This window comes from Dermochelys coriacea, chromosome 22 (genome assembly GCF_009764565.3).
Source record: "Dermochelys coriacea isolate rDerCor1 chromosome 22, rDerCor1.pri.v4, whole genome shotgun sequence".
NCBI lineage: Eukaryota > Metazoa > Chordata > Testudines > Dermochelyidae > Dermochelys > Dermochelys coriacea.
In genome coordinates, this window is record NC_050089.1 from 4,904,780 (window position 1) to 4,932,771 (window position 27,992).

The window sequence follows — 27,992 nt, forward strand, 5'->3', positions numbered from 1 at the left end:
CCCAGCAACAACTTATTACACAGAAATGCCCTGGAGCAAAGAGGTAGCTGGGAAAGTGTTGTGCCTTTGAGGGGTCTCTAAGTCACAACATCTTAGGACCACTCTAGCAGTTGTGCACCTTACAGGCAACCTCTTTGCTGAGGACTCAGCGGAACATCAGTATTGTGTGACTTCTGAGATTTGATGCTTTTCTTAAAGCCAAAGCTCCTGGAATCCTGTGATTACATGAAAATTTCAGCTTTCATTTAATGAAAGAAAAATAAGTTTCATGCCCTTGCAACTCAAAAATGTGACTGCTAAAGGCTCAGAAACCAGAAGGAAATAAAAAGAACCCCCCATTTATTGCTTGTACAATCTCCTTATTTTTATGACAATCTCATGATTTTTTGGTGTCTGAATCATGTTGTTTGAACACTGGCAATACCACGAAAGACACAATCTAACTCTCTTCAGCAGGACAGGGGAGAAATAATCACGCTGACACCATAACTTTATGGTTTTTATTTTATTTCACATGGTTTAAAATACAATATGAAATAAGGCTACAGTATATAAAAAATTCTCCATCAAAATGATGTGCCAGCATCAGCAATTAAAACAAAACCAATCCCTCCCTTAAGAATCCATGTTCTGAGGGGAGATTTTTGTATTTTTTTTTAAACATACACAGAGACACACACACATCTCTACATCTCTAAGCTAGCTCAGTTCTGTTTTTTTTTTAAAAAAAAGCACCTGCTTTTTCCTCTTTTTTTTAATCTTGCTTTTAAATTTTTTTCACTTTTAAAAAATATAAATTATATGAAAATACAAATTGGAAAATAGTTGAACAGCACAATATAACAATCTTTTTTTTTCTCTATGTTTATCAGCTTAAAAAAATCCCATGTGTAAAAACAAAACAAAAAAAACGTTCTTTTACTGAGGCAGTAAATTCCTGGAGATATTCCATTATAACACATATGTATACATATATTTATCATGTATTTGAAATTCTTTGGAATGTAGACAACAGCTCGACTGATGTTCTATAGACCCCATCAAAGAGATGCATGCCAAGGAAAGCACATTTGCAGTGTTTAGAATGAAAAGAAACTCAACAAGCTCTAATAACCCCACCAAGGTCACCTCCCAAACAGCGATGCTCAAAAAGTGCAGGGATTTGGATGTGTCCTAAATTTCAGATGCATATTGGAACCCTTTTTTTTTTTTTAAATATCTTGACATTGGGCTGGAAATCTCCTGAGAGAAGGTTAAATTTCAGGCCAATGATGAATCATGCTAGAAATATACCGCTGGAAGAGACCTCAAGAGGTCATCTAGGCCAACGTCCTATGCTGAGGCAACAATAAATAAACCTAGACCGTCCCTGACAGGTGCGTGTTTAACCTGTTCTTGAAAATCCCCATGATGGGGATTCCACAACCTCCCCTGGAAGCCTGGTCCAGAGCTCACCTATCCGTACAATTAGAAAGATACTCCTAATATCTAACCTAAATCCCCCTTGCTGCAGATTAAGCCCATTACTTCTTGTCCTTCCTTCAGTAGACATGGAGAACAAGTGATCACCATCTTCTTTATAAAAGCCCTTAGAATATTTGAAGACTATCAGTTCCCCCTCAGTCTTCTTGTGTCAAAACCGTGCATAACTGGGTTCGTGTCCTGTTAAGAGTGGACTTTCACAGAATGATAATACTCTTCTGGACAGAACCCCGAAGTGTAATTAGTGTAAAAATGATGCACACACATACACATGTGTGTATGTGATTCTAATACACACAAATGTATAGGTGACTGTGTATCATCTTTTGTGTATTATAAATCATCTACACATACACAGCAAGAGATGGGCAAATGCTGTAATGCAAAAATGTTTGTAAATAGCTGTTCAAATGTTTTAAATGAATTCGCTTTGTCTGAGGTCCCTTTTCATGATCTTTCCAGGGCACAATTTTACTGGAAGAAAGCTACTTTTAAACAAATGTCCCAGAATATTCCCAACAAGCAAACTTTGAATTCCCAATCACAAGTATTCAACCATACAAAGAATCCTGCCTCAGCGAGGAGGGGATGGGCTAGCTGACCTCTTGAGGTCCCTTCCAGCCCTTCATTTCTAGGCATGTAAGAATTATATGCATAGAATTAGGCTCATCCAGTTGGAAAAATGGGCCCATATCATGTGACTTGGGTGCCGAAGCACAATATGCTGGATATTAAGTACCCACACTGAACTCCGAGATCAAGAATTAGTCATAAAAATATTTGGAATCAATTAACAGATTTGAGAAATTCCAGAACAAAAGACAGGTTTCAGAGTAGCAGCCGTGTTAGTCTGTATTGCAAAAAGAAAAGGAGGATTTGTGGCACCTTAGAGACTAACACATTTATTTGAGCATAAGCTTTCGTGAGCTACAGCTCACTTCATCGGATGCATTCAGTGAAATCAAGTGAGCTGTAGCTCACGAAAGCTTATGCTCAAATACATTTTTCAGAACAAAAGAGAAATTAACTGAATTAAATCTGGTTTAAATATCTGTCCAGGGTGCAATTCACCTCAGTCCAGAGGGGTCAGTACTAGACACCACTTAACCCATCAAAATAAGACTTGTGCTGGATCTTTGCACAGAGGTGAATTGCAACCCCAGTGCATGCTCTCTTTCACACACATTATATAGATATTGCGCGTATGTAGGTTAACCAAACTTTTTCACACCTCATAAAAGATGCAGTTGGAGGTTTAGGTGCAGGTACATATTTGGCCTTAACTTTATCTCATCTGGGTCACACATCCCTGTTCAATAGTCAACATGCATTTTAAAAAAAAATCTGCAAATTTCCAGTGTATAAACAGCACACTGTGCTTTCTGTGACCATCTCTAGCCTAGAAGGGGGGAAAGCAAATTGTGGGTCAAGTCACTACATGTCACCAAGGCTATTCTGTCTGTCGCTTGTGCATTTACATGCAGATTGCAATTTGGATGGCAAAGGGTGGTGAGTAAACTTGGCAAAGCATTGGTAGGAGCATGTTGGCAAAGATGGCACCATTCATTTTGTAGCCCTTCTAGATCGCTTTGAGAACATATCCCTGCACGTTATGGAAACAGATTGTCTTGGGTAGAAACAGCTTAATACAGAAAATCTGCCCGCAATCAACCCTCGTGGAATGAATGAGTAGATCAGGTCTGGCAGAAATATTGGGGGTCAGCACATGAACCCAAGTCCCAACTGTTCATAGTAAAGTATTACTGACTGACTTTCTGCTTGAACTGAACTAGGGGACCCTGCACTGTGACCAACCCCAGGGGACAGACACTTGCTGGGTGGGTTAGAAGGCAGAAAGAGTGCTGGGATGGTGTGACATCTGCCCCAGTTACTAACACCCTTTACAGGAGTAATCCTGTAAAATAAAAGGTGATGATTTAAGATCTGGCTACAAACTGCCCAGAATGGACACTGTAAAATGTGAACCTAAGGGCACTTTCTATGGCTCTATGGAACGTATAAGACCCTAAAAGCCTAGGAGATTTGTGTTACCAGTTGAAAATTGAAAGAGTCCATCTAAAGAGTCACAGTCTACTCTCCTGGTTTTATTTGGGGCCAGTGTATTTTGCTGGAATCACCTCTGGTTCAAGTGGTTCTCTGCCTCCCTGGAAAACAGAGTCTGAAATCTTCCTCTTTATATATCTTCTCAGAAGCCCAGACTAACTCTCTGCACTCAGCTACCACCAACTTTATCACTCAAAATCTCCATCAAGTTGCCTTCAGCCTACTCAAAGTGCAGGGAGCAGCCTCACTCAGCTGTCCCACTACAGCGCAGCCTGCCGTACACAGCTATAAATGAGTAACCTTCTGGACGGGCGTTTGACTTTACCTATTCTCTCTTTGCATCTAATTTCTAGCAGGGAGGAGGAGCACCTGGCCTACAGCAGTACATCAGCATCTTCCTTTGCTTCCTCCAGCTTGAGCTGAACTCCAATCCCCTTTTGCATCAGCCCTCCTCTCTCACTTCTGCAATCTCTCACCTGCCACAGCTGCCAGTCTCCCTTTGCTCAGGATGCTAGATGAGAACTACTCTTTCAGAAAGCAGACTGTCCTTTCTTCATTCAGTGCATGCTCCTTTCACCTTCCTTCCATCCCACTTTCCTTCAGCTGCACCAGTCCTCTCTGTATGTTGGGTGGGATCATGTCTTAGCCCCAGCCATGTGCTCTGACACCTGGACTTCCCTTGCCCCATAGCCACCATCTGCCTTCAACATTCTTGCTTTAAACGCCCCCCTAATCAGCTTGCTACATTTTTCCATGTGTTCAGCTTTACACCTACCAGCCTGCTAAGCCAGGCTAAGCTCTCTGACACGCTGGGGCTGACTGAGTTTCAATCAAACAAAGCTTCCTTAAAAACGAACTTCCCGATATTCACAGGGCCTGAACACATGCCGTTCTTGTAGAGTCCAATGGGAGCTCAGCACCTTTGTGTCAGGGCATCATCTTTCCATAGAACTCAACTGACAGCCTCCCATGGCTTCCTGTTTGACCCTGCCCTCCTATACCACAGTACTCTGGCTACACAGAGATGGGAAAACAGGAAGCAAACTGGATGTTCAGACTAAATACAAGCATGTTTTTAGCAACTTTTATTCAGAGCCCAGTTCTGCAGACCTGATATATGATCTCCCATTGTTATAATTTCCCCTGCATTGATCTACAAAGTCTCTCCACCCTCCTAGTCTCTGTGGTGAATCAATACAGAGCTTCAGAAATTAGTTCAGCCATTAAAGAAAATATATTCAGTTCAAATATTTAATACTGTCTTTACCAAAAAAAAAAATATTTAAAGTCGAAAGCCGAAATCCTACAGTCAGACCGGCAGAAATTTGGCAAGACGGGAGGGTCATGAAGCCCAGGCTCCAGCCCGAACCCGAATATCCACACTGATATTTTTAAGCCAGTGGTGTGAGCCCCAGTCAGTTGAGCCAGGCTCGGAGACTTGCTCCTGCAGGGAGAAGCTTGTTGTGCAGATACATTCTCCGTGTCTAAGCTGTATCCACACACTCCGGGCTCAAAGGAATTGCTAGCCTGATCCAGCAAAGCAGTTAAGCACATGCTTAACATCGAGCATATGAATGGTCCCACTCACTTCAATGGGGCTATTCACGAGTTTAACCATGTGCGTGCGTGTTTCACTGGACTGGGCTTGCGTGCTCAGCATCTTGAGGGATTGTTCCCCATTTGTGAGTCTGAGTTTCCATTTTGGATGTGCCTAGAATGGCTGACCGTACATTATTACAGGCAGCACTGGTCAAAAATGGAGGGAAAAATCATCAAAAGTTTCCAAATCATCCTTGTTTCACTTTTCACTGTTCAAAGCTTTTCATGATTTTTTTTCCTAACACACTTCTCCATTTTCCCTTCAGCACTGACTGCGTTCAAAATAGGAAAATGTCAAATCTGAACTTTGCTCAGCTTAGTCACTGGGTGGGATATTAAAACTATAAAAACTAGCAGTTACTTCAAAGTGTAAAAAACATTCCTTTTACCAAAAAAAAAAAAAAAAAAGAAACCCACTTTCTGATTTTGAAAATGATACGTGAAAATGTCAGCAACATTTTCGATACATCAGAAATTTTAAAAACGTGGTTTTGAAAATATGGTGGTCCCCAAAAGATGTTTTTTAACAACAAACAACAACAACAAAATTTCCTTTTGAGAAATTTCATCCAGCTTTAGCAATATACAACAGAGCAAAGTGCATGGGGCTCAATGCAAATGCAAAGCATCCTCCCAGAATTTTTGGTGACTGATTTGGCACTCATTTTCCTTCATATAAGATTCAGAGATCATAAGTCAGAGCGCTACACTTCTCCAGTGGGGTCTACATAAACTTTTTTTTTCTTCACTGTGATAAAACTCTCTGCTGGCATAACAGAAACATACATACACACACAATATTGCAAGACTGAGATCATCTTAGAGCTTAAGACTATTTAAAAAAAATACTGGCACAAAATTTAATAAAATAAAATTTTAACAAATAATAATTAAAAAAAATCTTGGTCCCTCCTAAAAAAATCTGTTCTTTGTAACAGAAAAATAACCGACAGAAAAGCAAAGTAACAAGAACTGTTCTTGTTTTTTCCTATGTCATCCCCTCCCACAAAACAGGAAGTTCCACCTTCCCTTTGTCCCTCCCATCAATAAAAGAACCAATCGCATAATCCTTAGGAGTCTTGTCACTTCCTGAATTATCAGTTTGTTGCACTGTTAACACAGTAATCAAGGGGATCTTTTCGTTAATAATGTTTCCAGATGGTGCGAGATAGGGAAGGATTATTTTAATTTTTTTTAAGTGAGCTGTATTTTTCTGGCTTTCTTAAAACTAAAAAAATTCACCCCCAAAAACCTCTCTGAGAACTTTCAGATAAAAAGTTCCATCTTTCTTTTCTCAACCAAACATTGCCAGATTCAGCCAAAAGCTTGACTTTGCCCATCCCTCCTCGCCCCATCAAAAATGTCAAATTTGAGTTGCTCTTGAAAAAAATATAGATAGATATTTAACTGCAAAAAAAAAAATGTTTTAAGGTCTCGTCGAATCTCCACACCGACACGACGCAACCTTCCACACAGTCTGGCTGGTCCGATTCACTCATCGGCATCGGGTTTGACGTCCAGCATGGCATGGAGTTCCTCGGGCGTGTAGCCCAGAAGGCTCTGCAGGTCGCAGACGAAACGGTACACGTAGCGCTTGCCAGCCGTCTTGTGGATGATGTTCTTGTCATAGTAGTAGCGAAGCCCACGGCTCAGCTTCTCGTAGTTCATCTTGGGCTTGTTTTTCCTCTTGCCCCATCGCCTGGCAACCTGGAAGAGGAGGAAAACAAAGGTGAAGAAGGGCTCAGAGATTAAGTGTAGATATTAAAATAAGTCTCTTCCTCCTGGCTCGGCTGGGTGATAAGAGGCTGGGAACTCCTGCCACAGGGAGAGCTAATGGTGATATGTTTTTTCTCCCCCTCGTCATGAAGAATGGACTCAGGGAGAAGTTGAGTGCCAGCGTTTGCAGAAGGCCAGCAGATCAAACCCCTCCTGGGCTGTAGAAACAGCACCCATGGACTCTGCTGGGGGATCATGAAGTGGAATCAGATGAAGACAGGAGATGGGGAAAGGGATAATTTTAAGCTCTTTGGGGCAGTAGCTGTCTTTTTGTGCATATGGCGCTTAGCATGCTTGGGGCCTGGTCCACGCCTGGTGGCCTCTAGAGCTGTGCAAATAACATTGAGGGGAAATAGTGTCGGGGAAAACTGAAAAAAAAAAAATTTCAACATTTTTGGCAAATCAAGAAAAATTGTTTCGGCTCCAACTAAACTTTTTTTTTTCCTTTTACAACATTGCAATATTTTGTTTCAATTTCAACCATTTAAACCATTTTGACTGTTTTTTTAAATACAATTAAAGGACATTTTGAACTGAAAAATGGAAATGCTTCATTTATCTCGGAATTATCTTTCCTCCCGACAGAAACGATTTGGCAAAAATGACACAAAGAGGTGATACCTTTTGCTGTTGCTGAATCTTTATTTTTCACCCCCAAGCCCCAACTTTGGTATGAAATATTTCACCTAACTTCTAGGTGCCACTGCAATACAATTAATAATTGCTCATTAATAATCAGACTTTCATGGGCACTCTCTAAACCATTGATTTTTCCAGAAATTACTGAGAGAGCAACACCCTGCTACCTTATTCCCCCACACAGGATCATATTGACATGACTTGTAGCATCTCAGCCATGAAGAGAGAGGACTTAGGTTATTCTCCTAAGCATTTTCAATGGTCTCTGATCAGTTAGAATCATAGAATATCAGGTTGGAAGGGACCTCAGGAGTTCATCTAGTCCAACTCCCTGCTCAAAGCAGGACCAATCCCCAATTTTTGCCCCAGATCCTTAAATGGCCCCCTAAGGATTGAGCTCACAACCCTGGGTTTAGTAGGCCAATGCTCAAACCACTGAGCTATCCCTCCCCCCAGTTATAATGGGCATACCTCATCTGGGTCTGAGAGCTTGAATTCCCAGCCATCGCCTGTCCAACTGATGAAGGATTGGCAGGACTTGTCGGTGAGCAGCTCCAGCAGGAACTGCCACAGCTGGATGGGTCCACTGCCTAGGAATGCAAAGAAGCCACAAGTTGTTAAAACAAGGTGAGCCAGGAATGCAACGGATGCAGATTTCTTTCCACCCAACCCCCTCCATGGGAAGACACATGCAAGCAGATGAATACAAAATGCATTGGCTGTTTGTTAGTATAGAGAGCACTGGGATCTGTGACTCTGGTTCTGTTATATGCTTCACCCCTGACTCCGATGCCTTCAACTCCCTTTCTAAACTCCATGGATGCACTTGAGGCCTTCTTAGACTTCGGGTTTCTTGAGGCAAGGCCTATGATTCCCTCTGTGTTTGTAAATTGTGCTTAGCACAGTGGGAGCCTGATCTGGAATGGGGTCTTTGAGTGTGACCTTAATATTAGTTATTAATATTAATAGGTGACGTTCACTGTATACAAAAACTGACATCTCAGGGGCCTACAGTAGCAGTCCAAGTGAAGATCTGAGCTGAACTGGCAGTTTGAGAGTTAACTCGTACAGGTAAAGCTGCTTCCTATTGCAGTCTGAGTGGAATGTTCAACCACTGGCATGTTTCACCTCAGTCTAAGTTACATAAAGAGGATTATTTCTTGGCATTAAAAAAGGGAGGAATCATTTTTCTGCCACTGAAGCGCTGTCTTCTCTTACGTGCCAAAAAGCTCCCAGCCACTGCTTGAACTCCTACACTATCACACGCTGCCTCCCGACCGTCACATTCTGATCCATGGCTGTGCACTGAGATGTGATAAAGGGGACATAGGTATGAAAATTATTTGGCCGCTCTCTAGGACATGTTGCTGCAGGAACCACCTACATAAACTCGCAGAGAACAAGAGGCAACTCAGTGCGGCTGGCACAGCTATTGCTGCAAGGAATAGGGTTGGCTGGGCAGGTGAGCACCCGGGAAGCAGGAAGGCATTTCTAATGAGTGCTGTAATAACATAACAGAACGGAGGGTAGGCAGAAGGTGGTCTCACACGTTAGCATCTTGAATAATTCAAAATTTAGAACTAGAGCCTCAGCAAGATTGGAGTGGGCAGGCTGACACTAGGGTCTTCTGCACTAAAGGTGCTTGTATATTTTCCAGCAGCGTCCTAGCACATTGGAAATGGAATCCCTCCCAGCCATGACATCCTGAAATCAGTTGGGCCTGAATCCCTTTGTATACTGTGCAGCCCGGAGTCAACAGAAGAGGAGAGCATGCAATATCCAACAAACTCCTAGCTGGCCAGAAGCAAGTTCCCCGGTTGATTGTTCTCATGATGTATCATCATTGATATGGAGGTGAAGGGTCTGTGGGTGAAGCCTCCTGTGTTATATACATTTGAGTCATAAAAAGCTACTTGTTTTGCAGCTCCATTGTCTTCTAAGTACCATAAGGGTGCTAATTTTGGCCACCAGCTATTTGTCAAGAAATGCCTCAGAAATGGCAATGCACACATGCATCTGCTGTCAAAAACCTCCCAGTGGTCATCTTGTGGACTTCCCTGTGCCTTTAATACCAGCTGGCACTGTGTGGTGTCCTCCTGTCTGCAGTGTGCAACATGGTGGCTTTAAATCAGAACCGTCTCTTGCTGACTAACTTTTTCCGTCTGTGTCCGGGATAACAATTCTGGGAGGAGAGCACCACTCATCTGATCAGATGAAAACAAACAAGCTACTTGTCAACAGCGATCAGATTCCCAGGGATGCCAAATTCTCCTTGCCCCCAGAACTGATTTTTCTCTAGGGGGCCTCAGCTGTACTTGGCTGAGGCTGGACAGTTAATTTAAAGGCACTATACTCCCTGTCTATTTGCATTGTATCTTGCCATGCCTCAGGGCATTTGATTCCTACGTGCTTAAGCACAGCTGATGCAAAGTACATAGCGCATTGCCGTTTGAGAGATTGTGGCTTTACACACTTTCCAGTTGGGCTTTCACTGGATTAGTCACATGCTGAGTGATTCCTAAATACTGATCTCTTTTTTCACTCATGTCCCAGCCAAAGCCAAAATGGATGCCCTCAAGCCAAAACCTGTCTGATTAGGGCCACACCTAGAACACTGTGTTCAGCTTCGGACAACATATTTCCAGCAAGATACTGACACATCTAAGAGGCGCTCAGAAAAGGGCAAAAAAAATGATCCAGGGAATGACTTGCAAGAAAAGAATTAAATATATAAAGCTGGGTTATGCAACAGCTAAGGTGAGGGAAAGGAGAACAGACTGACAATGGCAATGGGTGTAAGCCTGAGCTGGCAGAAGGGGTGGCTAATGGAACAACGGGATGAAGTTACTGGATGACAGTTCACGCTGCATGTCAGGATAAAATTCCTGCCGGTGGGAATGGGAGGATGCGGAATAATCCCCAAGGGATGTGATGGACGATGTGCTATTGCCTTTAGAGTCATAGATTCCAAGGCCAGAAGGGACCACTGTGATCATCTAGTCTGACTTCCTGTAGAACACAGGCCAGAGACCTGTCCCCAAAGAATTCCTGCTGGAACAAATGCAGATCTTTTAGAAGAAACATCCAACTTTTGATTTAAAAATTGCCAGTAATGGAGACATTTAAAACTGTTGGAAACTAGACAAACTGCTAGTAGAGAGGGAACCATCCTGCCTGGTGAAGGGACAGACTAAATGGGACCTAGTGTGTCTTTTCTGGCTTTAGAGCCAATGGGCTCAGTTCTGATCTCACTGCAGTTCCATCTTGGTGTAACCCGAATGACTTCAGTGGAGCTACTCCTGATTTACTAAGGTGTGAGAGTACATCAGGCCATGGGAACAGAGGTGCAAAAAACTACCATGGCAGCCAGCCTCAGAGCCCAGGTCTACAGACTCTGACTCACGCTATGACACCTCTTGCTGGAGCTCAGGCACTGAGACCCACATAGCAACTGACAGAACTCAAACTCCAACCTGGATGGGAATGTCTACACTGCTATTCTTAGCACCTTATCGTGTACCTTGTGAACTCAAGTCTGGGCTCAGAGAGCTGCTGCTGTAGGGGTATTTTTGTTAGTTTGTTTGCAACGTAGACGTACCCTGATAGATTCCTGACTATCTGCTAGCTATTCTTTTATTTAAAGGGTATCTGAGTGATTCTGAGACTCTTGGTTATCAGTGCATTGATATGCAAACCAAATCAGGTTCATAGTATCTCTCTTATCCCAGATATGAACAAGAGAGATACTACATTCTTCAGGGAAATATGTGAGCAAACTGTCCTCGGCAAGTTTGCCAAATATTGGTTCAGAGGATTTTGTCACACACTGTCTATATTTAGTAGGGATTGAGCAGCAACCACACTTCCCAGAGTGCTACACTGGGGAAGCTCAGATAGGGACTTTGCAGCTGCCTGTATTATAATGGGCTGATCCAGATGCTCCCAAACTTTGGGGATCCCAGCTTTGCCACTCGAGCTTCTTGCTAACATTCTGAATTACAGCTCAGGGGGGTGCACGGGTAGAAGATTAATTCATCCATCCGAAGTATGCCAGTAAGGCAACATAGGTGGATACTGCTGAGGCTGAGCAAAGTGAACATATTCTAGCCTTAAATAGACAGAGAATTCCCCTTGTGGATGGGGATGTCCCAATGTCAAATATACCAACCGAACCAGCTTCTGTGCCTGCCACTGTCACTGGGGAAGGGGAGGTGCCAGGGATGAAAGAGGCAAGAAAGAGCAGGCCAGAGCAGATGCCTCTACACCAATGCTCCCATACAGTAAGTTAGAGCAGCCCCTTAGCTGCTCTAACTAATGTCTGGGCAGGCTGACACTAGGATGCAGAGTAAAAAGAAGACCAGTATCTCCCTAGCCTGTTGATTTCCCTTAACCTTTGATGCATGTTCCAACTAATGGGAGGGGCTGTAATTAAGCATTCATTGAGACAAGTGATTGCCCTGGCCTGGCACATCACCAGGTCACACCAGCTTTAACGAGCACTTTCGAGGCTTTCCAAGCTTGCAGAGAGAAATTTCTCTAACCTTAGGCCAAGGAGCCCCGTGCTGTTAGCATGTTCTCCTCACACTCTGCTGCCAGCTGGCATGCAGAGGTGCAGGGAAGCCCAGCAATTTATCACTGTAAGCGGCATGGAGTCACATGGCGCGGCATCCTGCAGGGTGTTTTTTTCCTTTGCTGGAAGGAATGCTGTCCAATGGCTAGCGCAGAGGATTAGGAGTCAGGCTCCACGGGTGCAATTCCTGGCTGCCCATTGGAGGATCAGTAGTCTGAAAATGAACGTGTTTACTGCATGGCTAGCAAGCAGACTTCAGCTCACGCACACATGCACCGAGCTGTACAGAAGCATCACAGCCCTGCTGCTGCTGGGGCAACACCTTGTTTGAAATGTCAGAGAGTCAACAGATGCAGGAGGCAGCAGGAACTAACACACACTGCATGTCTCAGCCTGTGCGACAGAGCACAGCTCCGGGGAGACGGCATTATCTGACACCACCTCTCTCAGTATTTGCATCTCTTTCCTAGAGAAGATTCAATTGTTAAGAAAGAGAGTTCTGAGTACTGAGGACGTATGATGAATTGGGCTATACATGAGTTATAGTGAGGATAGGATCTGGGATGAGCACCTTGGAGAATGAGGCTCTCATCTAGTCATGGAACAGGCATTAATAATGGGTGAGATTTTCAAGTGCTCAAGGGAGGTAGGAGCCCAGGAGCTGGGTACCTAACTCCCTGAGGCATTTTTTAAAATCCCAGCCAATAAGACACAGCACTGACATGGCGTTACATTTTCAAAGTGCTGGGTGGTGCAGGTAGCTAAGGAACACGTGTTTGTTCTCTGCGATCGGCACCTTCATCTCTCCAAGCACTTAGCACTTTATCCCTCTAGTGGCACCTGGTGACCCATCTCCCACATCTTCTGTTCCAGCCTTCATTGTTCTTCCACATCCAGGATCCATCTAGCCGAGCAGGGGGGCAGTTACCAACTAAGACACTGGGGCCCAGATCTGCGGTAAATCGACATGGCTCTGTTGATTTACACCAAGAGAAGAGCTTGCCATTGATGTTTCTAAAAGCCAATTGCCAGTGGAATATTAAGAAGAATCATTAGGAAATGAGGCAACTTCAATCCTGACTGGAAAAGACTTCCTTCCGGTGACAGAAGCAGCCTCTGAAACTAGAGGAGATCCCCAGCATCCCTCTGCTTCTGCCAGTCCTACAATCCCCTAACCTGTGGTTTCAGATTCTCAGCTGGTGTAAATTGGTACAGCTGCGCCCTAGATAAGACACTGGCCCAAGGCGAGGCAGAACCCCCAGCTAAGATGCAGCCCTTCCTGGGAGGGCCAGACAAACCCCATGCACTGCTGACCTCGTGCGGAAATCCCGACACAGATATCAGCCCTTGGACACAGATGCAAGTAGGGAGGATGCAGACACAAGCTGCCTTTTGTGATGGGGTCACTTCAAACACCTCTGGGAGCTTTCAGCCATGCCCGGAGGAGGGTTCGCTGAACCCACTCATTTCCATACGAGCCCTGGAAAGATGATAACCTCACACGCACACCACCCCCAAGGCAAGGCCTCTGATTTCTGGGCTGTCCCTTGAGTGCAGCCGGATGACCTTTGTCCCTTGTAGGGAGGAAGGGCGTGCTAAGAATAGAGCCAGTCAGAGGGGGCTCACATGCTAAATGTGACTCACAATGGCCACCCTGTCTCGCTTCCCTCACACTGAAGAGCATTGGGTAGCATCACGCACTAGGAATTCTTGAACGTCATGGGGAAAATATGCCTCATAACCCTGGTTATGAAATGCTGCCACAGTGCTACCCTGTCTGAGCAAAGCCTCTTTGCATGAGGGTGCGCACATGCTCCTGGGCATCCATTGCATGAGTCCTAGCCAGGTCACTTTCCCAGGTTGTCCCTCCGGCTCTGCCTTCCCATGGGGCTGCTAGGAGATGGCTTAGAAGGGAACTTCTGTGGCCCTCAGGATTTCAGCTGGCTGTCTGCACAGGGGAGAATTTCACCTCCTGAGCAGATTCTCCCCCTATAGCCTCCCACTGGCAGCTGTACCATCTTGGCCTACAATGTCATTAGGTCTCGCCAGTTAAGCAGTGCTGGGCCTAGTCATTCCAACAGGGGAAAATGCAGGTGGACGCAGGAAGAGATGCTGGCGATAAAGCAGGTGCCACTCTTCTGGACCAGCGCTGAAAGAAGGCATGCTGCAGCATGGTACTATGGGGTGCTGTGCTGTTCACAGCGCTTGCTTTCCAAGGAGATGCAAAGCCCAGATCCAAGACACATGAGGCCTAAATGTCCGGTATGCTTCACTTCCTGCCCTACACTGTTGCTGGTGAGCTGTTAAACAGCTGCCATAGCCCACCCCAGAAGTGGGCACATTTCAGCAGTGTCTGATGTGGTTACAAATCACTTTTAGATGAAAGTATCTGTTATAACTATGAGGCATTGCTAGAAACACAGCAATCTGTGGCAACATTGGGTTTTTATGAAGGCTTTAGGAAGGGGAACTTCTGGGGTGCTATTAACAGTGGGATTGAGCCCAGAGGGGCAGGCGGGCCTCGACTCAGGAAACTTGCATCTCTTCACAAGTGCTTGCATGAGTAACAGATGGGGTTTACGCCAGGGCAATGTACTGTGGTAAATCACTTTGGTTCAAGCCCTCTCTTGCACTGAATCTATAGGTGCAATGAATCTACAGAGACTATTTGTACTAGTGTGGCTACATCTGTGCTACTCCCCCTCCATGCTTCTTTCCTCCTTCCCGCCACCAGCATAGACAGGCCATTACTTTACATGGTAAGGCCCTATCTGAAACATGTCACCCACTCCTTCTCTGGATGATTTTCACACCCCCTCCCCCAACAACATTGTTTGAAAGAAACAAAACAAAAAACGAGAGCGGCGCACCTATTCTTTTCGCTGTGTGGTTTGTGGTTCCAACCAAACACAACAAGTGGGCATAGAAACATCTCCAGAGCAGCCTTCCCTTCTGTCATGCACTGACCTTGGCCTGGACCTCCTATGTCAGAGCTTCAGAGACCAGTGTAATCAGGAGGACCGAGGCCTGTTTGCTGGCCCTGGGCAGGTTTGGGCAGTGGTGAGGGTGTGCCTCTGCATTTCATCCCCCATATCAGCCATGGGCAGTTCTTCCCTGTCTCTCCCTCACCAAATTTTGCTTTGTTAGGAGCATCCTAGAGGAGCGTCAGAGATGGATCTCAGTGGCAAAGCTCAGCTCCAGATTGCCTCAAAGGTTGGGTATGATCAGAGCCAGCATTTTGGTTTGGGGTCATCCCTAGTTTCAGAAGAATCCAGGAAGCATCCACGGGGGAGCATGCAAGCTAGGGAGTGCCAGCCCACATGACAGGTGGAGAGTGGATTGTGGGTACTGATGAGTCTCAGACCTCTGTCATGAAGGTGGCACTGGGAGTCCAACATACTATCTGTGTTCATGGCACCCAAAACCTGCTATGCCATAGTCTGATTAACTGCTCTGAGGAGTGACTAGTAAAATGGTATCACTGAAGAGTCAACTCTGAATTGCAAAGGTCATGCCACTCGGTGGTTCGGGCTGTACGTTTTTGTTTTAAAAGCTGAGCTACGGTCACGGTTGGGCAGCATTGCATGGGGCTGATTTTACTGTCATTTGCATATGTCTGGCAGGTGGCACATGGACCATTGAACCAAGCCCAGGCCCCATCCGCTGGGTTCCACCTTAGGGTGAGAAACGGGCCTTGAAGAGCCATTTGCAGTGGAAGCTAGAAGCAGGTCGTAGGGGAAACTAGGATGTAAAGTTACGCTTGAAATCATCCCTCAACAGCAGGTAAAGTTCATACTGAACCGGAATCCAAACAGGGTAGGCAAGGAAACAACCACTCGCCCACAGCTGCCTGCCCCTAAGAACAGCCATTTTTTGTCTGTCCACCAGGGGCAACTGAATGCACTTATGAACTCCCACAACCGACCCACTCCAGCTTCACAGGGATGGCCGACTTCACCCTTCTCCAGCAGCAGGGAGTAGTCAAGAATACCATATGGACTCTGACTTTTCTCCCCAAGCAGCTGCACTGAATGTAGGTGTCCAGGCTGCCACATTCCATGTGGCTCCCTGAGCATCTCTTCCTGTGACTTGAGAGGAACTGAGAAGAGCGCAGTTAACAGGCTTTCTGACGTTGGCCGGAGACAGCACATTTCCGCCCCCCAACCCCATCAGATCGCACCTGTCGGGCCTGTAAGTTTCAGACGGCAGCGTGGGTGGCAGCATGAAGAGGAGGAGTACGCAGATCTCCTAAAGAGACCCACTTTCTTCGATACCGTTGTTTCTTTCTTGTAAACCAGCAGCTGTGTTCTTTCACTTTTAAATGGAACAGGCAATCCTCACTCAGAAATAACAACTTGTCCAACATGGGCCCCTGGCCTTTGCAATAGGGAGTGGGATTTGTGGGGAGAGAAGGGTTTTCCAATGCATATTCTGGAGACATCTGTCAGACCTTTGGCAGCTGTGGAATGGGAGGCTCAGGTCTGGATCTCAGCTGAGCAACGTGGTGGTGACACTTGCAGGAGTGATTTGTTCAATGGAAATGCTTCTGCATGTATCACGGAGCTGAAGTCTCACGGGAGCCAGATAGTCCCCTGCAGTCTCATGTTGGCTGTCTTCTTCCCTGACAGCACAGTAAAGATGTGGCAGCACTTCTGTCACTAAGAATGAAATTAAGACCATGCATACTAGTGCCTAATTTGCATAATTGCATAATACTCTTGCATACTAATGCATGCTATTAATTAAGACCCGGTATAGTATTAATTTGGAGCTATAAATACCTTAGGCACCAGGCTACTCTCTAAACCTGTAACTTCTTACTCATTAGTGATGGCCTAAGACTCAGGAGATCTAGGTTCAGTTCCTCATTCTACCACTGATCTGCTGTATAAGTTTGGGTAAATTGCTCTCTGGGTCTTGCTTCACCATCCATGAAATGGCGGGGGGGGGGGTAATAGTTCTGCCTTGTTTATTTAGGTTCTAAGCAGTTTGGGCAGGAGCTGTCTTTGATCAGGTCTCTGTACAGTGACTAGCACAACCGAGCTCTGAAATCAACTGGGTTCCAGGCACTACTGCAATACAAATAATAACTCTATGGAAAGCCACAGCCAAATGTCAGGTGCTTTGCAGAGAAGCTGACGCACTACGCCTTGTGAAGCGAACATACCCCACATTTCTGCTCTGTCTGCTATTTTGTTTGCTGGAGACCAGCCCACAGTGGAGCAGGCAAGTGACCACAATGGGCAGAAGGAGGTGTGAAGCACTAGATGGTCCCCCTGGCTAAGATCAGAGGCTGAAGTGGGTCAGGCTAAAGATTCCCGGCACACATCATGGAAAAAACAGGTCACAGAATTCAGAGAGAGTTAAGAGCTAACTCATTACATTGGACCATGCAGTTTTGTTCTCTGCACTATATTCTCCAGTGTTTTGTGTGTCCAGTTTTAAAAGCCTCAAGGGATGGAGGTTCTACTGCTTCCCTTTGGGAGACCTTTCCAGAGTCGAACAGGTCTCACTCTTTGACCCGACTCGCCCTACTGTAATGGAAGAGTTGTGTCAAAATCCCCTAGACTGCTTTGAAAATCTCAACGCTGGAGCTGGCATTTGGGCACCAAACTTTGAAAATGCCCACCCAGTAGGTAAGGGGAATCATCTTTCAGAAGAGCAGTCTCAGCTGACCTAGCTATGTCCCTGTAAGTGTGAAAACAGGTTAGAAACTGAATTTTCATGAACTCTTGCGAAGTTACATTCTTCCCCCAAAGATAAGAAAATTGCATCAACCTCTCCGAGCAACCATGGCAACTTGTTAAATTAGGTCAAGATGTGGGGGCAGATAAGGCGGCTTTGAAAGTCTGCTCGCTAGCTGAGTTACGAACACATCAAATGCAAGCTGGGCTTCCGCCAGAATGCACCTTCTCTACAAACTGTGCGCCTCCTAGAGCTGATACCATCGGCGTGCTGTTTCTCTTGTGATAAAGCACACCGGCACCTCCCAGTGCCATCGGCAAAGCAGGCTCTTGAGAACAAAAGCCAAATGATCTTTTCAATGTCTTACATACAAAACAGGGATCGCGGCCAAAAATACCACACGCTTGCCTAAAGTCTTTGCTCAGAGGAGCTCAAAGCGCTTGGCAAACATCAACGGAGCCTTGATGCACGGGTAAAGATCGTTGTGCCCATTTTACAGAATGGTGACCAGAGGCATGGAGACTCGGACCTCCTCAAGCCACTATGTGAGTCGGTGACCGAGTGAGGAATAGAACCCAGGAGTCCTGACTGCAAGTCCCCTGCTCTAGCCGCTAGAGCACACTTCCTTACCAGAACTGGGAACAGAACCCGGCATCCTGGCTCCCAGGTCTCCTGCTCCAGTCACTAGAAATCACTTCTCTCCCAGCACTAAGGATAGAACTCAGGAGTCCTGACTCCCACTCTACCATCTCACTTGCCCTGTTTTGCCTTTTCTGCTATTTATTATTATTTTTATATGGGGAAGCCCTGTCCCTTCCCAGTGGAAGCTTTGGGCATTATCTCCCGGAGGGAAGGAGCTTGTGAAATACCAGCACTTTTCTGGGCTTACCACTGTCTCTATTAATTTAAAAGCTGCAGCATGCAGTAAAACCAGAGGTTGTAAACGCCCATTATAAAGATAGCCTGAACCAAAACCTCAGCTCCAAACACCCCCAGAATTCAGAAATGTCTTAATCCAGTTTAGAATTTTGGAGGCTAAATTTTCCTCTGCTTTGGAGCTTGTTTTGTCATTTGCACCTGGCAAAGTGGTTGTATCCTGTAACCAGGTCCACATGGCTGCATTTTATACCCATACTGTATTCTCTTTTCCAGGTGTAAATGATGAAAGAAAATGCAAGGCCCTGGAAAATCAGGGATCTTTATAATCACACCTTTGGATTGACACATCCACAGACATCCACATCCTACAATAATGAGGCAGGTCCAGTCCCTTACTAAACTGAGCTCTAAAGACACCAACTCCACTAGACTGAGCAAAGACCAATGACCTAAAGTCATGATTTTCACAGTGACTGGTGATTTTGAGTGCCTCAATTTCCAGGAACCCAACCTGAGATGCTTGTAAAGAGCCTGTCTTTCAGAGGACAGGTGCTCAGCACTTCCCCAAAATCAAGCCCCTTTAAAGTCTGGGCAGTGAAAAATGGAGGCATCCCAAATCACCAGTCACTTTGGAAAAACCTTGGGTCTGGTGTTTAGGGATCCCCCCCCCCCGATTCAAAATGGAATTTGAAACATGGCTAGGGAGATTACCATAAAAGCATGCATATTTCTTACACTAACATGTAGCATGCAGCATTTGGATTGTAGTCAAGAGTGCTTTTGTATGGGAATAAGTAAAGATGGCACTTCTTGGAGGCATGAGTCCAAAGAGATGCTCTGGACTGGTGGCAGTGTTGGGTGGAATAAAGGATCTAACTCGTTATGGGGATTAGCGCGCTGGTTTTCTGTCAAATGTCCATCACACATAATAATGAAGTGAAATGCCTGGGTTTAGTTTGGAGCAGACAGTGAGGTGAGAATAGTTCAGTTTCACCAATGCACGGTGCACCCAGAGGTCTTTGGGAGATACTTGACCTTCTGTTAAGCACATGCTCTGTGTTATATACATCCTACCTATTGACAGCTGATTATGAATACAGCTGAATGAGTCAAAACAATCTGAAAGAAAATTCACTTTGGGTTAAACTAAATGCTTTTTTTGCCCCAAAATGAATGGGTGGGGTTTTCCCTTTCTTATTTCTGTCATTTAAAATAAATCTACCTAAATATCTACTCCAAAATGTAAAAAAAAAAAAAAATAGGCAAAACATCGCATTTCGAAAACGTCAAAACAAAATTCTGTATGCAGTGTTGTTCTACCATATTGGTCCAAGGATATTACAGAGACAAGGTAAGTGAGGTAACATTTTTTATTGGACCAACTTCTCTCTCACCAACAAGAAGTTGGTCCAATTAAAGATATTACCTCACCCACCTTGTCTCTCTAGAACAAAATGTGTTGACTTTAAATATATATATATTTATATTTTGGCCAAATCTATTCACCGAATTTGAGCCAAATTCACAAACAGTTTTGGTCGAACAGAAACTGTCTTTTTTTTGAGAATAACTTATTTGTCTGAAAAACTTTGCCAGGCTCTAAATGATGAGCTTCAAAGCTGGAGAGAAACAGCAGAAGCACTTGTAACTAGGGAGAGGGCACAGTCTCAAGACCTAGCTCAAGGCAAAACTCTTACTGACTGATGAGCAGAACAAAGATTGAGTAGAGCCTTCCTTGATGCTGGAGGAGGGGAAAGGCCGCTCCCTCTGTATGGTCGGCTGTCTAGAAGATTCAGTCAAGTTTCTGCAAAGAGTGTGATCACACTAGGCCTAGAGTCACACTGTATGAGTGGGCTTTGGAAAGGGACTCACATGTGAGATGCCTTCCTGACAAATATTGGCCCCAGCAACCCTGCTAAGTGTCTCCCATTGAAGAATGTGATGGCACTGAATACGAAGAGGAGGGGTATAAAGAAATGGGAGGAAACTGAGCAAAGGAAAACATAGGCCTGATCATCAGCATAAAATGTCCTAAAACGTTTACCACTACTTGCAAAGTAACTGTACATGAAAATGGGCACTTGGGTGCCCTGTATGGCATATGCCAAGACCCCCTGCTGAAGGAGAGACTGTGGTCCCATACTCAGAGAGTATGGGACTGGGAAACAGGAGATCTTGATTCTATACCCAGCTCTGCCCCTAACTGAGCAACATACTTTTGTGCCTCAGTTTCCTTCATTAAATGGGGATTGGCACTAGTGCATAGGGCCGTCAGGATTCCAAAGCACTTTGAGATTCCCGTGGTGAAAAGCTCTATTAGAAGTGGAAAGAATTCATTGGCTTGGGGGAAAAATAATGCCAGGGCTGTTTATGGGCCTATTTTGTGGAAACAAATGAACTGTATTATGGAATGGAACCACGATGAATGTACGGTACTATGTCGCACGGCCCCTCCCACAGCTGTATGTTTCACCAGTCACGTCCTATAGGACAGTATTTAACACAGGAATGCAACATGATTCAATTGGTTTTTTTGCACAGGTCACTTAAAAGACTCCCATTCAGTCGGCTGGGTTGATGTCTCTCTAAAATTAAAGCTATAGCAACACACCACTTCCTTTTTACACATAGCTCCAAAAATTATCTTCCCACCTCCCCGTCATCCCCCCCGCAAAAAATAAAATTATCAGCCCTAAGAGTAACTGTGTGAGTGGGTGGAGATTTCTTGGAGGGTCTCACCTCAGGATCTGCTCTGAGCATCTTGATCTTTATCTGCATATGCTATTTCTGCCTCATGACTCCTCCAGCACACAGCTGCCACCAGTAGGTGCATGAGAGGTCACTATTCACGAGTGGAAGGGGAACTGACAAAATGCCACGCCTCTTTGGCTCTTTGATCCAGGTTTCAAATAAGTTCTGAAGTCCGATCAACTTCCCCCCTCCCCTACTCCCCCCCCAAACTGAAAAATCAGTATAAAGTTCAATAACAAAATCTGCTTGCCTAGATTCCGAAACAAATAAGGACAAAATGTTCCAATATTGCAGGGGAAAGACCCAGCCATCCACACACTTGAAAAGCTCTCCATGGATTGCGTGCATGCCCCGAGTCCCATTCTGCCAACCTTGCTCACAGTGAGTAAGGACAGATGGAGGCTGGTATTGCTCCTGGAGTACTGTGCAACATAGCATCAGAAAGAAGCACTTCACGAATGTATACAGCCTAATTCTCCATTGCCATATACCTGTTCAAAGCAAATGGCAAGTGCTAATATTCGGTGTATAGGACAGCATAAAGGGTAAAGCCATGAAAAAATCAGGCTCTTTACACCTCCATCACTTTCCATTCCCAAGGCTAAAAAAGCATTTTGCAACCTATACTCAGACTGTGCAGCGCCTCGCAAAATGCAGCCACCTCTGGGGTTGAGGGCTGCAGAGAAGTGGACTGCACGCTGCATAACAGTACGGAGAGGCGAAAAATTGTCCTAGATGATGATGAAAACACCTACCTTGAAAAGTAAGGGGCCTGACTCTCCAGCGCCTTGCACATGGTGTATTCACAGCTGTGCAAAGTAAGGGTAAACCGCTATTGGACTCAGCAAGGTGGCAATTTTGCACCTGCTTTGCACAGGTACAAATGAGACCAAGACCGACCGGCTCAAGAGACATGATGGGATAACAGGGACTCTCACCTCTAGGTCACTGCTAGGAATCTGCTCCCACACCAATGCCCAAAAGCTATTTCCTTCCAATAGATAGTTGGAGACTGAAGTGAGATGGCCCGTGAGAAGGGCCCATGTCACGACATTGGGACCCAGACTCTGGGTATCTCCAAAGTTATGGGGTATTTGGACCAGCCTCCTCCAGAGACAGGAAACTGAGGTAACCTGCAGACTCTGATGTAGGTTCTCAGAGTACAGGGCTGAGCTCATCTGTAGTTGGTGCATCTCAGTCCCACTCCTAAAGGGAGAGGGGTTCACATCCCAAACGCCATCACTAAGACTGGTGTGCTGGAGGCCACTCAAAGGGAACCATTCATCTCTCCCCCTATAGACCCCACCCCTCTCAGTCAGGGCTGAGACCCGTAAACGAGGGGGATGGTTTGCTCACTGCACCTGTCCTGTGCATCAAGGCCTCCAGTCTCCAAGTCAACCAATTTCACCCCTTTCACCAGTCCCAGATTCGCTTCTGAACGGAACCCAAGAGCTGTCTTGGAAAGGCTCTGTGGTGACCCTACCTGTGTAGCCAGCGAGGGCAGCAGCAGGAATGACTGGCTTGTCCTTGTTCATGTCAGCCCGGTCTCGAACATAGTCCTTGAAGGTGCCTTTGGGCTTGTGGTTGGGCAGTGCCGCTGGGTAGTCCTCAGAATCAAAGCTGTCATAGGAGGGGACGCGCTGAAGACTCTGGAAGGACGACTGGCTGTTCCAGGACTGCGTCAGGCGGTCACAACTATCATAGCTCTCTATGCTCTCGAAGGAGTCCTGGCCCCCTAGTTTACCTGGCAAGCAGAAGGGAGAATGAGAATCACCCGGCCTGCGAGGAGGCAGTTTAAATGAGATCCACAAATCAAGGTCAGGAGTAGGACAACGCCCCAGGTGTGCACTCCATCTGCCAGCCAGGCAGACAGCAGAAGGAGCCACAGCCCTGCTAACTACATTCAGCTCCAAGCCAGACAAGACACTGCTGTTCCAGTGCACTCTGCACCTCAGAGCAAATGTTAATCGAGCATTGACATCCATGAGGCTGGTGTATCATTTCTGTCCCCATGTTACAGAGCAGGGCAATCTGAGGCACACAGAAGTGAAAGGACTCGCTCCAGGTCTCAGAGTGAGTCACCTAGAGCGTCAAGAAAAGAACCCAGGAATCCAGACTCCAAGTCTCCACCCCAGATGCAGAGAAATACCCTGAACTGTATTTGTGGCCACCTAAATTTGACCCACCTTCTGAAAGGGGATTGCTCTGGGGCTTGAAGAGAAATACACCACTAAAACAGACAGGCAGGACCACATGTTCCAAAGACAGGTGTGGAAGCTACAGCCACAATGTACAGGTGCAAAGGAAAATCCAAGATCCACATATGCAGGATCTGGGTTTGAATCTCCTGACCTGACCCCATCTCTACTGATCATTTGTACAGCACCATAGGCCTCCACAACACTTTACAAAGCCCTGGAGAGCTTACATACAAACCGGTATATTCATAGAGTAAATTATGCAGTTGCACATTCCAAACAGTGTAAGCAGAGGTACGATTCATGCCCTGTGCAGAAGGCTGGCACAAGGTCCTGATAACCCTCATTCTCAGTTTCTTTGCTACAAGACTCTACTGCCCCATTTTATTGCAGGAAATCATAACAGAAGCTCTTAGCACCCCAACGCCCCCAAGCAGCAGTAAACCAAGGGGGAAAGATGTGGGTTGAGAATTCAAACAACTATTTTTTCTCCTCCAGTAAGATGCTCACATCTGGGCTACACTTATGCTACTGATTGTTTTTTATACAGAGAACAATATATTAGGGGCCAGTTCCTTAGCCAGTGTAAAGCAGGGAGCTCTGCTGAATTCAATGGAGCGATGTTGGAGCTATATTCAATCCAGCTAATATATGTTGGAGCTATATTCAATCCAGCTAAGGATTGGGTTCCCTGTATTTAAAAAAAAAGTGCTGGGGGCTAAAAAGGGACCCAAAAATAGCCTTCAACTGCACTCTCTGGGTTCCCTTACTCTGTCTATTGCTCAACCTCTTTACTGACTAGCTAAGAGCGTAACAGGATCATTCAAGTTCATTAATTTCCCAAACTAGGCTAAAAACAGCTGCTGGGATTGTGTAAGAGTTCCTGGAGAAATTTCCACTGACTGAGCTGCCTGCGGCTCAGACCCAAATAGTAAATCTCACAGGGGAAAGGAGGGCGGAATTGAGCTGGCATGCTCACCCAAATATTTGTTGTGTTCTAGTTTAAACAGCTCTCGCAGCAAGAAAAGCTTAACTAATGCGGGTGAGAAAGCCTATTGACATTTTCTTCAATGACTGATGGGCTGAGTTTTAGGACATTAGCTCCCATTCATCCTAATGGTGTGTTGACTCTGAAGCCTAATTATGATGATTTATAGGGCAATAATAATTATTTCACTTCTGTCTTGAAGGACTTCAAATTTGAGGTTCCAGCACAGGTCCATCTCTAATTTAAATTATTTTACTACAGGTGAGGCAGGTAACGATGCCTATAATTAAGATTGGCCAACACTTTCCAGTTATAATTCCTTGTTTTCAGTTGCTTATAACTTGCCAAATTTCATCGATTTGGCCTGAAAATGTCCATACTTCAAGCTGCTATATTTGGGGGGAGGGGGGAAATTTCAGCAAAAATGATTCAGCATTTTCTCAGAACAGGGTTAGAGAAAAAGTGTTTTGCCCATGTTAAAAAATTCATACAACCATTTTGTTGAGAAGCTCTAGCCCCTCCACGCTTTGTACCAGGAACTTGAAATTTGGCAGAGAGGTCAGGCCTTTTGTCATCTGTGTGAAAATCCACCTACATTCAGTCAAGTTATGAGTCTTTGAAAAAAAATCCCTAAAGATTCTATCTGCCCTGAGCATGCTAAGGTGGGAAAAAAGGTCTGTGATCATGTAATTAAAGACTGTATCATCATGCATATGCACAAGGGGCCCAAATTCAGGTTGCACGGGTAGCCTTAATGCTGGCATTCCTTAGCTTTTAAGGGCTTAAATTTGCAACCTTAACACTCTTCTAATGTTGTTTTTGTATAGAATTTATAATAAGCTTATAATAATAAACTTCGGGGCTGGATACCCATTTATACTAAGTCCCCCTGAACACCACTCTGGCTGTATTAAGGGAACTTATCCCTAATATATTTACACCAACATGGATGGTGCATTTGCACTATCAGAGCAGGATTTTGTGTCAGCCAGGATCCTGACCATTGTGTTTCTTCAATCACAAATGAAATGTTAAGGAGTTCACTGATAGAAGCCTCTCTCTCTGATCTTCTTTCCCTAGCACTAGGTTGAGAGGCTGTTATGTCAGAAGAACACCCTTCCCTTGAGGCTTGTGGGGCCTGTAGGCCGGTATAAGATTGAGTCATGATAGTGAAAGTCTTTCAGTAAGAATTACCAAGATGCCTGCTTTAAAGTTCAAGAGAAGAGAAGGAACCAAATTAGAAGCTGATCTGCAAAAACAGCCCTTGCAAAAGGGCTTGCCTAAAATTGCAACACAGCTGCCCCTTGGCTTGCCACATCTGCGTAATTTGCCTGTGTTATATAAATGTTTAACCAGCCGAAGTTTTTTTGTTTTTTTAAAATAATCCTCCCAAACAACCTTTTCCCAGCTTGGAAATTAAAAAAAAAGAAGAGGAGAATAATGAAAATAGCCCTGATAGTGTGACATACATGTGATTCCAGTGAGTGGGGGCATGATGCTGGGATTGGCAAAGCAGCTTGATTTTTCACAAAGATACAACCCATGGCATTTTTCAGTTCTTTTTCCACATTAAAAAATTAAACAGATGTAACATTGAGCATCAAGACCAATTCGTATCGACACTGGCATTCTGATAAGTACTGGAAGATACCGGGTTCTGCTCAGTGTGCAATCTCTGGCAGGTCATGTTGCTGCTCTCTGCCTCAGTTTCTCCATCTGTAAAATTGGGATAATGATCCCCTCCTTTGTAAATGGCTTTGTGCTCTATGGATAACACCCACTCTTTGCATAGGACTTATAAGCCAGAGGCTCAGCTGGTGTAAATCAGTGTAGCTGCTTTGACTTCAGTGGAGCCAAATCCACTCAGACCAGGGCAGGATCTGGTTCTGTGTGTTTGGAGTTAAATAATGTTACCCTAGAAAGGCATTTGGTGTTGGTTTAAGGTGTTCCAGGTTCTATTCCTGGCTCTGCTATTGACCTCATTTTGAACTGAGACAAGCAAGTGCACTTCTCTCCGCCGCAGTTAACCCACCTCTAAAATGGGGATAACAACACTCGCCTCACATTGGAGCATTGAGGTTCCATTCATTGGGCCAGATTCTCAGCTAATGTAAACAGCAGTAGTGCCACTGAAATCAAACGGGAGGCAGTGCTACCGAGGGGCTAGAGCACCGGACTGGGACTCAGAAGACCTAGGTTCCATTCCTGGCTCTGCTGCTGGCCTACTGAGTGATTTAGGGCAAGTCACCGCTCCGTGCCTCAGTTTCCCCAGTTGTAAAATGATATGGGCCTCCTTTGTAAAACGCTTTGAGATCTAATATTCATTATGATTATTTTATATCTGCGGAGGCTTTGGGACATTATATGTAAGTGCTTCCAGACCCTGAGCTAACAGACACTGTAGAACTAGTTATGGGGCACTGATGGTTTCTTTGACTGTGACTCCTGAAAAGGAACATCCAGGGTAGAGGGGACCCTTCTGCGTGTATAGGGGAAGGGAAGGAAACACCCAGGGTGCAGGGAGGTAGTGGGAAACCAAGCAGAGACTCTAGAGACTCCAGGCCCTTACCTCGACTGGTACGCCCCATGCACATGTTATCTGGCGTTACAACTTCCTGCTTGATCGTGAAGTAGTCTGTCTGCAGGGAGTCCGTCTGGACAGGGTCACGCAGGATGACCGACGGGTAGTCATTCTCGTACTTGAGGGAGAAGAGCTCCTCTGAGCTGATCGGATGGAGGGTCTGGTAGGACTCTGTGATAAAGCTGGGCTCAGAGAACTCTGACGGAGGTACGCACTGAGCATGTTCAATGCCATAACCTGCAGGTGGAACAACTGGGTGGGTTAATGTTAGCTATTGACCGAAAAGACAACGACTCAAAGCTAAACAGACCACTGCTGTTTCTACCTCTCGTCTCCTATAACATGCTGATATTGTGAGATCTTTGGGTATATTTTTAATTACTATTGTCTGGATGTACAACGCCTAGCACAAAGGCACCCTGATTTCAGTTGGGGCTGCTAAGTGCTACCACAGTATAAATAATAAACAGTAACAATAAGAAGAACTCCCGTTGATTTCAGTGGGCACCAGATTGGGCTATAAGCAAATAGGAGCAACCTCAGAGCTGTTATGGGAGGAAGGCTTGGATAAACCACCAGAGGGAGGGCTCCTAGCAGTTTCCCCAGGAAATGGAGTATGAAAAGGCGGAGAAGGGTCCTTGACATCACAATGGAGCTGGATGCCAACTGACATAGCAGACATGGAGGTTGCTCACCTTGACAATCACTAGGACAGAATATTAGGTTTCAGAGTAAACAGCATGTTAGGATAATCGGAAGCAATGGGACTTACGCAAGAGT

The 27,992-nt window shown here is 45.2% G+C and overlaps 1 protein-coding gene across 2 annotated transcripts in view; it reads right to left on the minus strand.

Moving 5' to 3' along the window:
- Positions 1–489: 489 nt before the first annotated feature.
- Positions 490–27,992, minus strand: part of ETS1 (ETS proto-oncogene 1, transcription factor) — a 125,298-nt gene continuing 97,795 nt past the window's right edge. For both annotated transcript variants that reach the window (XM_038380734.2, XM_038380736.2), the window contains 4 exons: positions 27,201–27,449; positions 22,929–23,189; positions 8,032–8,150; positions 490–6,852 (listed from right to left, as the gene is read on the minus strand). In XM_038380734.2, coding sequence (XP_038236662.1) covers positions 6,637–6,852; positions 8,032–8,150; positions 22,929–23,189; positions 27,201–27,449 — 845 coding nt within the window. In that variant the 3' untranslated portion in view covers positions 490–6,636. The remainder of the gene's footprint in view (positions 6,853–8,031; positions 8,151–22,928; positions 23,190–27,200; positions 27,450–27,992) is intronic.